The sequence below is a fragment of the Malaclemys terrapin genome, chromosome 1, assembly GCF_027887155.1.
Source record: "Malaclemys terrapin pileata isolate rMalTer1 chromosome 1, rMalTer1.hap1, whole genome shotgun sequence".
In the NCBI taxonomy this organism is placed as follows: Eukaryota; Metazoa; Chordata; order Testudines; family Emydidae; genus Malaclemys; species Malaclemys terrapin.
In genome coordinates, this window is record NC_071505.1 from 189,220,296 (window position 1) to 189,233,262 (window position 12,967).

The window sequence follows — 12,967 nt, forward strand, 5'->3', positions numbered from 1 at the left end:
GTTTTCTTGAAAGAAGAGTTTGAAGCCTTGAGAAGAAAAATGAGAAAATGTCATTTACAAACAGCCAGCTAAACCTGTTTCTGAGAAGATGAAACAAACTGTCCCCTGGCAACTATCTGCCCTGCAAAGTCAAATTAGACATGCTTTTGCACTTATACTTCTTTCAAGGATATGGTAAAATTTGAATGGGCATTGCCAGACAAAGGCGAGCAGCTAAGCAGGCAAGCCTTAGCTCTTGATAAGATCCAGGAACACAAAGATTCTGAGAATTGAAGCTGAGGTGGCTTCATGGCCAAAGAATGTAGGTATTGTCTCAGGTGGAGAGAGAGAGAGTGTGTGTGTGCGTGTGTGAGAGAGAGAGAGTGAGAGAAACCCTGTTACCAGAGGCAGAGCGCTTCCTGAGAAAAGAGTTTGAATCATCAACTGCCCTGAAAGTGGCTCTATTTTCTGCTGGTTTGGCTAGAGCCTTTATGGCGTGAAGTCACAATTTAAAATCTATGGAGACCTTGAAGATCTTACACGCTAAATAGACAAGGTACACAAAGATGTGGAGGAAAAACAGACACAGAGAGAGGAAGTAAATGCCCTAGAATTTCATACCAACCTATGATATCCCAGTCCCCAAAGTTCAGAAGTCAGGAAAGACACATGCTAATTATGCAGGAGATCTCTTCCCTTGTCATTCTGGAGGGCCAACAGCAGAAAAATTCCCAGAGCTGTTCTTCATATTTTTTATTGTCCACAAGAGGACAGGAGACCAAGAAGCGCTAAAAATTCAGCACCTTCATAAGAAAAGACAAAACTCTGGATGAAATGTGGAAAAGAGCTCTTACAATTGATCTATCACACACTGAATAAGAGCCCAGTATTTTACTTATGTCATTACACCCAGGGTGTGAAGGAGACAAGTCATGAAGGGCTTCTTTGGCCAGGTGGATAAGATGTTGCTTTGAGGAAGCATACAAGTCTTCAGGGTACGTCATTCCTGAGGAAACCTGAACTTGCTCTACAACGTCATCAGCAGTCTCCCAAGCAAAGAACATCTTTGCTGAAATAGATATACATAGAAGAAGTCTGGCCTTCAGATTCCTAGTATATCAGATGTTATCAACTGGATCTGCAATCATCCCCAGGAGTGTGCTCTAACTAGTGGTTCCAAAATAGATATGCCACAGGATTCAGGATTTCTCTCTTATCCCCTCAATTTCTCTTTCATCATTTATTAGTGTATTCTTATATCAATGAGAATTAGGGGAGAGTTTATGCTAGAGAATGGAATGGAAATTTCACTAGAAAAAAGGAAATTAGCATGTGAGTATTCTAGAATTGCTATGTTTTCTCATAGCCAACTACAAACGTATGACAAAATCTGTCATTAACTACCAAGTGTCAAAGCTGGAAAACACTTAAGTACTTATAGGTTTAGAACAGGGGTGGGCAAACTACGGCCTGCGGGCCAGATCCAGCCCCTCAGGGCTTTGGATCCGACGCATGGTGCCGCCGGCACCACGTCCCTGCAGCTCTCAGGGAGGGGGGCAGAGGGCTCCATGCGTTGCCCTTGCCTCCAGGTATCGCCCCCTGCAGCTCCCATTGGCTGGGAACTGGCCAATGGGAGTTTCGGGGTAGGTACCTGGAGGCACGGCCAGGGCAGTGCACGCAGAGCCCTTTGCCTTTCCTCCCCCAGGGGCTGCAGCACTTCCTGGAGTGGTGCGGGGCCAGGGACAGGACAGGTGTGCAGGGAGCCTGCCATGGCCCCAGTGTGCGCTGCTGCCACCCAGAGCCGCTTGAGGTAAGCGGGGCTGGAGCCCGAACCCCTCCTGTAGCCTGCCCCCCAACTCCCTGCCCTAAGCCCCCTGCCTGCACCTCGCACCCCTCCTGCACCCCAACTCCCTGCCCTGAGCTCCCTACTGCATCCTGCACCCCTGTGCACCCCAAGCCCCTGCCCTGAGCCTCCTGCCGCACCCTGCACCCCTCCTGCACCTCAGCCCCCTGCCCTGAGCCCCCTCTCGCAGTCTGCACCCCACTTGCACCCCTGCCCTGAGCTGCCTCCTGCACTCCACACCCGTCCTGCACCCCAACCCCCTTCTCTGAGCCCCCTCATACACCCTGCACCCCTCCTCTTCCCCAATCCCTTGCCCTGAGCCCCTTCCTGCACACTGCACCCCCTCCCACACCCCTTTCCGCACCCCAACCCCCTGCCCCGGTCCTGCATACTATTTCCCCACCCAGATGTGGCCCTCGGCCCAAAATGTTTGACCACCCCTGGTTTAGAATAACTCTTCTGGTGGTTGGCCAGGTAGGCAGGGCCAACATCCCCTGCATAGACTTTAAAGTAACTGTCTCCAGTCACTTGTACAGATGAAGACAAAATCCATGATTGAGGATTAATGGTGAGACTAGTAGAAAAAAGGAAATTTAATTGGCGAAATACATTGTACATTGTCTCACACATTTTGACTAAAACAATCTTTCTCAGGTTTGTTATGTGAGAAAATGTCTTTTACGGAATTCATACAGCTAGGATATTATACGTAGATATAAGATTTTGTACAGGTGGCAAATATTAAAAGGGCTTTAAAAGTTGATCCTTAGCTTCCAAGAAGGAAATATAAAGTGTTAGTTAAGCAGTGTACTGATGAGTTTCAGGACTACCCGCTGAACCCATTTTCTTTTCAAAGATGAGCTTTCAGTCCTGGAAATCTGTCTCTGCAAAGAGAGCTGGAAACTTCTTTTCCCTCCCCTTTTCCTTGTTCTTCAAAACCTTGCCACAAAATATATTTGACACTCTTCAACAGAGAAAATCCCACAAAAAATACATCTTGAAAGCACAGTGCCTTCCATCTGGGGTTTTCTTTGGCGAAAAGCATAAGGTCATTTCTGATCTTATTTGGAACGAATACGCAATTGCAGAGTCTATCCAGTTCTCTGTGTTTCTGTTTTGGAGCAGGATGCCATTCTTTTTTGAGTGCAGGAGGGGGAAGACTTCTGGATTCTCAGAGCTTTGAAAGATAATGCCAAAACATTTATATTGGGGTGATCCATTGGCTTCTGAACACTTTTGCCTGTTTACTAGTATAAGTGCAAAGTGGTGAGGCAGTTGTTAAAGTAAATAACAAGATTACTTTCTTATACTCTTATCTGTGTATAATTTTTGTGTGTGTGTTTTTGTTTTGTTTTGTTTTTTTTAGGAAACCACAAATAAATTACATTGCTCGGTGCATGAACCTGATCCTGAAAATGTGTGCTCTGTACAAGTCATGTATAAGGAGGTGAAAAAAAAGGAGTGGGAATACTGTTATGATGATGATAGCGAAAGTGATAGTGAAAATTCTGGTGAATATGCCAGACATGTCATCTTGGGCAGAGTTCCAAGTTCCCATGCCAAATCAAACACCTTCGCGCACCAGACTATAGACTGTACATCTGCAGAGAGTAGCAGTCAAGCAACTGAACTTCTGAATTCTGACGCAGAAAATTCTGAAGAGCATCAATCTGTCATTAGAGAAAATGAAATCACAAGTAGAGTGTTCTTTCATCCTTCATCTGAAGTAAACAGTTCCTCAACTTCTGAGTTAAGTAACAGTGCTTGCTTTAACATAAATTTAAATACTGTGATGCTGGGAGACCCTGACAAGACCTGGGATGATTCTGCAACATTAATCTCCCACCAAAAGGATGCAATTGACTTGCAAGATTCTAGTGCTTCTGATGCACTTGAATCAAAATTTTTTACTAACATAGTAGATGTTAAGAAGCCAGTTTGTCATAACATCTCACACGAATGGCAAAAACCTAGTGTCTCGGATGAAAGTGATGCATCAGATTCTGAATACATAAGGAGATGAATTGGTGAAAGCAAGAACCACTTTATAAAACATGAATAAACAATTGGTCATGTTTCAGAGTATCGCTTTCTGGTTTGAACATACAATTCAGCTTCTGATGAAGTCTGCATTTTTTACATTCTAAATATATGCCCGTACATTATAAAAGCATGCAGGACTCATGTATTAATGAACAGTGTTTTGGTAGCTTAGGGCTTATCTACACAAGGGGTTTAGTCCAGTCTAACTCAAGTTAGTACAGATTGAAAATACCTATGTACACATGAGGCAAACCCTAACTCTTAACTTGGTGCAAATTCTGGAGTCCTCCGTCAAAGTGTACTAAGTTCAGTGAAAATTGAGTTAGTGCAGACTATCGCTCATGTCTGCACAATGTTGCTACGTGCTACTTTAGCACTCCTCCAACATCTGTCCCACACGGCTTTGTGGGGTCAAATGATAGGCATGTGGGCCCCATCAGTTGCCCCAGTACAATTCAGGAAACCCTTACATGCATAGCCATCAATAATCTGAACATTACCAAGATTTATAACCTGGTGCAACAGTACCTTCTGCATGCCAGCACACACCTGCGTGACAATGCCTCCAGTAGTCGATCGCCCCACATCAAATTGGTTGGCTATGGACCAGTAACAGTTGGGGTGGCCAACTTCCAGATGGTGATGGAAACGCATTTCTCAGTGGGTTATGGGACATGACATGTTGGTATGGTGGCACTGCAGCTAGTTCAGCCCAGATCTCGGAAAAGATTGCCTTCACTCTTCTGAAATTCTGTTGCCACCGCTGGTCATCCCAGATCCTCAGAACAATCCTGCCCCACCAATCAGTGCTGGTTTCCTGAGCCAGAAATGGCACAGCACCAAGTGAAGCTGCTCCAGGAAGAGTTCAGTAGCAGTTGCTCGATGTCCTGCTCGTTCCTCTGCTACTGCTGCTGGGTAGCCACATCAGCTGCTTGTTGATTGGAGGCCAAAGCCACCCCGCACTCTGAGCTCAAATAAAGTCCAGACAGCCTCTGCGTATACTCATAGTTGCCAGAATTGTGATGTGGATCATTGTTGCCCCCATGCTAGCCAACAGCAGTTCAAAAATGGTGTTAGCCTTCCCTGATAGAGAGGAATCGAATCAGGGTAGACGGAGCAAAATCATGGAATTCTGAATTTTACCTCAAGTCCGAGAATTCCACTGGCTTCTGCAATGCATTTCACAGTGTGCAGCAAGAGAAATCCTAGAATGCACACAGCTCAACAGCAAAGCAAAGGACTATCAGATACTCACCCAAAATGCCACACGCTTAGTACGCACAAAGCCTCCACCATGTGTACGAAATGATGCAAATTGAAAGAAGGCACAACTGTCCCATATGCATGCTGTTAGAGCAAGTTATGTATTGGGCACCAACTGGTACGCATCAGCTGAGAACAAACTAAACCCGTTGTGCAGACAAGCTTTTAGTGTACAATACTAGCTGTATTTCACACACATAAAAGCAAAGTACAGATCTGAAGGTAAATATATGTAGCAACAGTATATGCTAGTTATTAAACTTGGTGAATTCTCACATGTTGTGGTCCACAGACAAATCTGCTTTAAGTGTTAATAAGTAGTAAACCTTTACCAAAAATTCACCATGAGAAACAGAAGTAATGATGTTACTATATGGGTGGTCTCACCACAAAGTAATCTCCACAAGCAGTCTCTGGAAGGCCTGCTCTGTATGGGGGGTTACTTTGCAATATGTTTTCACCATTGCAAACAATAGAGTAATGCTGCATTCCTGTAAATGAATTAATCGTACACAGAAGCTGATTATGCAGAGAAAGCTGATCAAGTGAAAACCCTGGGAAAAGAATGAAAACTGACATTGTTCCTGAACTGTATCTCCTATATTGATAATGTTTAAACAAATTCAGCATTTACTTCAATCTATAGTGAAACAGAGACCAGCCAACTAGTAGATGGTCATAGTGTAATTATTGCGACAGCTGTATGCCGACATAAGTTAGGTCGACTTATACCTATGGCCTTCGTCAATGGGACTTTTGCATATGTTTCATTGGAGCCAGGATTTCACCTGATGATTAAAGCAGTTCAAAATAGTATAAGGCAGTGGTCCCCAATGCGGTGCCATGGCGTCTGCCACGACATCTATGTGCACCCGCCCACTGGCCACCAGACAAGCTTCTTGGCGACATTTCAACAGCTGCTTGTCCAGCAGCCACGCTCCTCGGCGGCTAGTCGTCCGTCGCCTGCCACACGGAAAGGTTGGGGACCACTGGTATAAGGTATTAAGAAATAAAAATTTTATTAAAGTGAATGTTTAAAATGAAATATACATGAGTTAAGAGGCAAGGTACTGTACATCTGGGGTCAGGCTTGGGTTATGGGGGGTTACAGGTATCGTTTGCAAGGATGAAAAGATACATATATATCACATAACCTGCATAGACCCAGATTGGGGTGCAAGGGCTTTAAAGTGTCAGTGGATAGGTGGGCTCAGGTACGCCACCCATGGAATGAATAAGGAGTCAAAGTCAGTAGCGGATAAGTACATGGGTGGAGTGCGTCCCTGGGTCCATCAGGGAAGGAAGTGGGTTATTTTCCTGGTCGGCGGTCTCGGTTACTCAATGTGGTATTGACAGTATCCTGTGATGTGTTCCGTATAAATGTCTCTGGACCACCTGATGGTGTCGGACACCATGAGCTGCCTCATGAGCCGGGCGTAGACATATTTAGACTGGTACCATAGATATAAAATCTCTATCAGAAGTTAAAGTGTGAACTTCTAATGCAATGTATGGTGCTGCATGGAAATATTCCTTTTTGTAATGACATATCCAAAAAACTGTATGGCCAGAATGTATGTAATGAAACCAGGAAACACACAATATTTTCTGAGCACAGTTCAAGCTGCTAAATTAATGCAACTGGTCATTCCTAACCGGTAATGGAAGTGGATGTCTTTGTGGGGGTTTTTTATTTTAATTACCTTATTACTTTGTATATATATTTTTTACATTTTTTGTAAAATTATCAGCCACCACATTATATTTTTGAGGTGTTGTAAATGCCTTTTTAAAATAAAGTTTTTGAAAACGTGTAACTATTGCTCTGGAATATTTAGTGATAGTACATATATGCTCCATCTAATCTTGTGGCTAGGTTTAAGAATGAAGATAAACTGTTTGAGTCAGATTCTGTGTTTCATTCTGGCCCCTTTGTGCCACTGGAAAGCCACCAGCTCTTAGCAGATGAGAATTTCCTCAGCATAGGGAAGCTTTTAGCTGATGTAGAGCTGACATTCTGTTCCAATCTGGCTCTGGCATAGGAGACAAGGAGGTGCCATGGCCATGTGCACTGTGCTCCAGTTATGATTATGGTCCCTTGGCAGCCATTGCCAGCCAGTCTTGGGATGAGAGGGAAGGTCCTCTGATGGATCAGTAACTGGTTAAAAGACAGTAAACTGTAGCCCATAGAGCCAGCTGAGCCTTTTATGTAATGCAAGGAACCTACAGGCCTGTGTCCTGTAAGACATTGGCTTAAGCAAGTTAGTATAAGTAAGGTAGGCCTAGGAATAGCTTGGTCAAGAGAGAGAATTGGTCCATAACAATACCAAGCAACTGCAGGAACACTGAACTGGTACTGGGTTTGGATATTTCAGGATAGAATTGCTGGCAGATGTTTAACCACATGCGTGCTTTAGCAATAGGTGATGTATATGATAGAGCAGCGTTTCTCAAACTTGGGTCTGCAGACCCCTGGGGGTCCATCAGCCCCACTGATCATCTCATCTCCTCCCCCTCCCTCCCATCACCTCTTGCATGCTGGGAAACAGCTGTTACCCGGCGTGCAGGAGGCACTGGGAGGAAGGGGGAAGAGCAGGGATAGGGTGCGCTCAGGGGAGGGGGCAGGAAGAGGAGGGGTAGGTGTGGAGCAGGGATGGGAAGAGGTGGGGCGGGAGTGGGGCCTTAGGGGAATGGGTGGAGTGGGGGCAGGGCCTGGGGCTGAGCGGGGGGTGGGAGGGCAGGGGTATGTAGTTGTGTTCCTGAAAAATGCTACTTTAAGCAAAACGATGTTGAGCTAATCCAATTTCCCCATAAGAATTAACATAAATGGGGGGGTTAGGTTCCAGGGAAATATTTGTTATACACACACGCAGTATAAGTTTTAAACAAACAATTTAATACTGTACACAGCAATGATGATTGTGAAGCTTGGTTGAGGTGGTGAAGTCAGTGGGTGGAAGAGGGTGGGATATTTCCCAGGGAATGCCTTACTGCTAAATGATGAACTAGTACTCGGCTGAGCCCTCAAGGGTTAACATGTTGTTAATGTAGCCTCACACTCTACAAGGCAGCAGGAATGGAGGGAGGGGAGACAGCATGGCAGAGAGAGACAGAGACACACCCTGTGAGAGAGAGAGAGAGAGAGAGAGAGACACGCATTGCCCCTTTAGGTACACTGACCCCACTCTAAGGGTATGTCTACACTGGAAACTTCAAAGCACTGCTGTGGGAATGCTCCCCCAGCAGCGCTTTGAACTGTGAGTGTGGTCGCACACGAGTGCTGGGAGAGAGCTCTCTCAGTGCTCCTGGTAATCCACCTCCAGACTTGCTGCGCTCACAGGGGTGATTTTTCATACCCCTGAGCCAGCAAGTTAGAGCACTATAAAATGTAAGTGTAGACAAGCCCTAAGTAGATCAGCAAGTTGAGACAGCAGCTGCTGCCCGAAAGCTCCCTCCATCCTGAGACCTGTCATGTTCCCCCTGCTCCCTGCTCTGTGGAGGTGGGGGGAGGACACCCTGACATTAGCCCCCTTCATTCCCCCCCATCCATCCCCTCCCCCCCACACACACACAGCAAGCAGAAAGCTCCTGGGAGCAGCTCCAAAGCAGATGGCAGGAGCAGCACATGGCAATGGGGGGAGGGACAACTGAACTGCCTGGCAATTGATAGCCTGCTGGGCAGCTGCCACACAGGGAACTTAGAGGAGCTGATGTGGGGGCTGCCAGTCCACCCTGGTTCCAAGCTCCCACCAGCTAGCTTCTACCGGCTGCTCTTTCTGCAAGCAGTGGACAAAGCAGGCGGCTGCCAAACAACGTTATAAACGAGCATGTTCTCTAATTGATCAGCAATGTAACAACAAAACAACGTTAACCGGGATTACGTTAAGTGAGGAGTTACTGTATTAGAAATGAAGAAAGTAGAGAGAAGGGCAACAAAAATGATTTAGGGTATGGAACAGCTTCCATATGAGGAGAGATTAAAAAGACGGACTGTTCAGTTTGGAAAAGAGACAGCTAAGGAGAGGTAGGCTAGACGTCTATAAAATCACAAATGGCGTGGAGAAAGTGAATAAGGAAGTGTTATTTACCTATTCAGTTAATACTAGGGTGACCAGATATCCCAATTTTATAGGGACAGTCCCGATTTTGGGGATTTTTTCTTATATAGGCACCTAATACCCCCCCCACCCCCTGTCCCGATTTCTTACACTTGCTGTCTCGTCACCTAGTTAACACAAGAACCAGGGATCACCCAATGAAATTAATAGGCAGCAGGTTTAAAACAAATGTAAGGAAGTATTTTTTCACACAACGCACAGCAACCTGTGGAACTCATTGCCAGGGGATGTTGTGAAGGCCAAAACTATAACTGGGTTCAAAAAAGAATTAGATAAGCTCATGGAGGATGGGTCCATTAATGGCTGTTAGCCAAGATGGTTAGGGATGCAACCCCATGCTCTGGATGTTCCAAAGCATCTGGCTGGCAAATACAGGCACTGGATAAGAGGGGATGGATTAATAATTGCCCTGGTCTGTTTATTCCCTATGAAGCACCTAGCATTGGCCACTTCAGAAGACAGGATCCTGGGCTAGAAGGACCATTGATCTGACCCAGTATGGCAATTCTTATATTAACTTAATTGATAGGGCCATCTGTTCAATGATGTCTTCAAAGTATGTATTTACTTACACCTGTACTACCCTACTCCTGTGCAATCCAGTCCATAACTGAGGACAGTGAGACTATACAGATGTAACTGAAGGCAGAATTTGGCCTGCAGAAACTTTTATTACTGAAGATGATGCACAAACCAGAAAGAATGCACTGATCCACCTCTGATAAAGGACTGGCATTCCCAACTGACAAATGTATTTTTGCTTAAATGAGCATTGATTATGAAAGTATGAATGCAAAATCATCATACTCATGGTGTTGGATCCTTCAGTCTATTCATTATGGATCGAATCCTGAAATCCATAACTTTTACTTAGCCCCTTGTTCAGGTAAAAACTCCCATTGATTTCCCTGAGAGTTTTGATTAAGAAGGGGCTGAATATGAACTTTGTGATTTGTCCTGTGTTTGTCTATTTCAATTCATGCAATTATTCCATTTGTACACTAATCTCCATGCCTACAGTTACATAATGATTTTTTGTCATCATTTATAATAAAATACCAATAATTACAGTCATAGAGTTTAAGGCCAGAAGGGACCACCAGATCATCTCATCCGACCTCCTGTATATCACAGGCCATCAACACCACAGGGCACCCACACACTAAACCCAACAACCAAAATTAGAACAAAGAATTACAACCTGCCACAGGAGACTAGACTATTATGTGCCACGGGCAGAGAATAGGAGGTACCAAGGTGCACCAGTGCCCAAGGCCCTGCAATGGCAGGGAAATGATTAAGTGAGATATAGCTAGATAATCTTGGCAAGTGACCTGCACCCACACGCTGCAGAAGAAAGTAAAAATCCCCCGGGTTCATTGCCAATTTGACTTGGGGGGAAATTCCTTCCTGGCCCCATATATGTTGGGTGATCAGTTAGACCCTGAGCATATGAGTAAGAACCAGACAGCCAAGCACCTGAGAGAGAGAATGGTCAGTGACACCTCAGAGCCTGGACCCTCCCCATCCAATGTCCCATCTCCAGCCAGGGCCACTCCTGATGCTTCAGAGGAAGGAGATTTTAAAAACAAAACAGAATACATTGCGGGGGGAGGTGGGAATCCTTCCAGGCCCCAGCAAGTCCGATCCTCCTCTATACTAACAATGCCTCCCAACTTTGTATCATCAGCACATTTCATTAGCCCTCTGCTGCTTTTTGTACCAAGGTCATTAATAAAAATATCAAATAAGATTGGTCCCAAGACCCATCCTTGAGCAACTCCACAAGTAACTTCCCTTCAGTCTGATAATTCACGCTTCTGCACAACCCATTGTCTTTTCCCCATTAGCCCATTTCTTTATTCACCTTACAGTTCTTGTACTGATCCCCCATCTTCCCTAATTTAACTAATTACCTATATGCTACCATCTCAAACACTTTCTTGAAGTCCAAGTATATTAGATCTACTGCACTTCCCCTTATCTATAAAATCAGTTATTTTCTCAGAGGAAATCAAGTTAGTTTAGTGTGATCTAAATTTGGTAAATCCATGTTACATTACCTCCCTTTTACCATTTACCTCCATGAATTTAATTATTTTTTCCTTTATAATTTGTTCTAAAGCCTTGCATACTACTAAGGTCAGACTAACAGGTTTGTAATTACCTGGATCACTTTTTTTTTCCTTTTTAAAGTATAGGTATGACATAAGCTATTCTCCAGTTATATGGTACTACCCCTGAATAGATAGATTTATTAAAAATCATTGCTATTGAACTAGCTATCTCGTGTGCCAGTTCTTTCAGTATTCTGGAATGGAATATATCCAATCCCCCTGATTTCAGTCCAGTAAGCTCTTTAAGATTTTCTTCCACCTCAAATGTGGTAATTTCCATTTCTAGACACTCATTTCCATCAGCCATACTGCCTTCATGCACACAGTCCATATAATCATCCTTACTGAAAACCAAGACAAAGTATTCATTTACTTTTGGGGCCATACATAGATTATCTTTAAACTCTTCCTCATCCATGCAGCCTAGCAGCCCAACCTCATCTTTCCTTATTCTCTTTTTATATAACTAAAAAAACTCTCATTATTTATTTTAATTTCTTGGGCAAGAGCTAATTCCGCTCGACTTTTAGCAATTCTCACTTTATTTCTACATTTTCTAACCTCCATAATGTAGCTTTCTTTGCTAATCAACCCCTTTTTCCAGTCCCTATAGGCTCTCTGCTTACTCCTAATAATCTTTTTGAAGTGGTTATTCATTCAGCTGGGGCTGGAGCCTTTCTCTACATGTTTTTTCTCCTTTCTTGGGATGCAAATTTCAGATAATTTTGTATTGTTGATATGAAGAAATTCCAAGCCTCCTCCACATTTAAGTCCTTTAGCTCTGCAGTCCAGCTCATTTCTTTAACTAGTTCCCTTAATTTCCCCAAATCCGCTCATTTGAAATAAAAAATGACAGTTGATGACCTGGTTTTGATAATCCTCCCATTTAATTTAAACTGAATCAGCTGGTGATGGCTCAACTCAAGGTTATTTCCTATGACCAGCTCTTCTAGGATGCCTGCACTGCTAACAAAAGCCAAGTCTAAAATTGCATCACTTCTTGTTGGTTCAGTAACAATTTGAGGAAGAAAACTGTCATCTATCACATACAGGAATAAGGGGGCCTACCAGTATTAGTAACATTTATTCTGCAATTGATATCTAGGAAGCTAGTCTCCTATTATGACACAATTCCGGGTAGTATTTATTTTTCTAATAATACTAGAGAGATCACTATCCATATCCGAGACTGACCCTGGGGGTCTACAGTAGACCCCTAACATTATCCCAACAGAACCTCTTTTACAATCCTTCCGCAAAGTTATTTTGACTCAAACAGATTCTCTCTTGTCCATAGTATCACTTTGTATTTCTTTTCAGTTTGCTGCTTCATTGATGTACTACACTACCCCACCACCTTTACTGTTATTCCTATCTCTCTTAAACAGCACATACCCTTCAATACCTGTATTCCAGTCAGGGCCGGCTCCAGGTACCAGCTTGGCAAGCAGGTGCTTGGGGCAGCCACTCCGGAGAGGGGCGGCAGGTCCAGCTATTCAGTGGCAATTCAGCGGGAGGTGCTTCACTCCCAGCAGGAGTGAGCGGCTTTTTTGGGGTGGGGGGAGGGCTGCTTGGGGCAGCCAAAACCCTGGAGCCGGCCCTGA

At 44.3% G+C, this 12,967-nt stretch overlaps 1 protein-coding gene across 1 annotated transcript in view; it reads left to right on the forward strand.

Annotated features, from left to right (window-relative positions):
• The window catches only part of IFNAR2 (interferon alpha and beta receptor subunit 2), a 34,869-nt gene extending 27,929 nt beyond the window's left edge, over positions 1-6,940 (forward strand). Inside the window, exon 9 of the mRNA XM_054048335.1 lies at positions 3,189-6,940. Coding sequence (XP_053904310.1) covers positions 3,189-3,845 — 657 coding nt within the window. The 3' untranslated portion in view covers positions 3,846-6,940. The remainder of the gene's footprint in view (positions 1-3,188) is intronic.
• Positions 6,941-12,967: the final 6,027 nt, after the last annotated feature.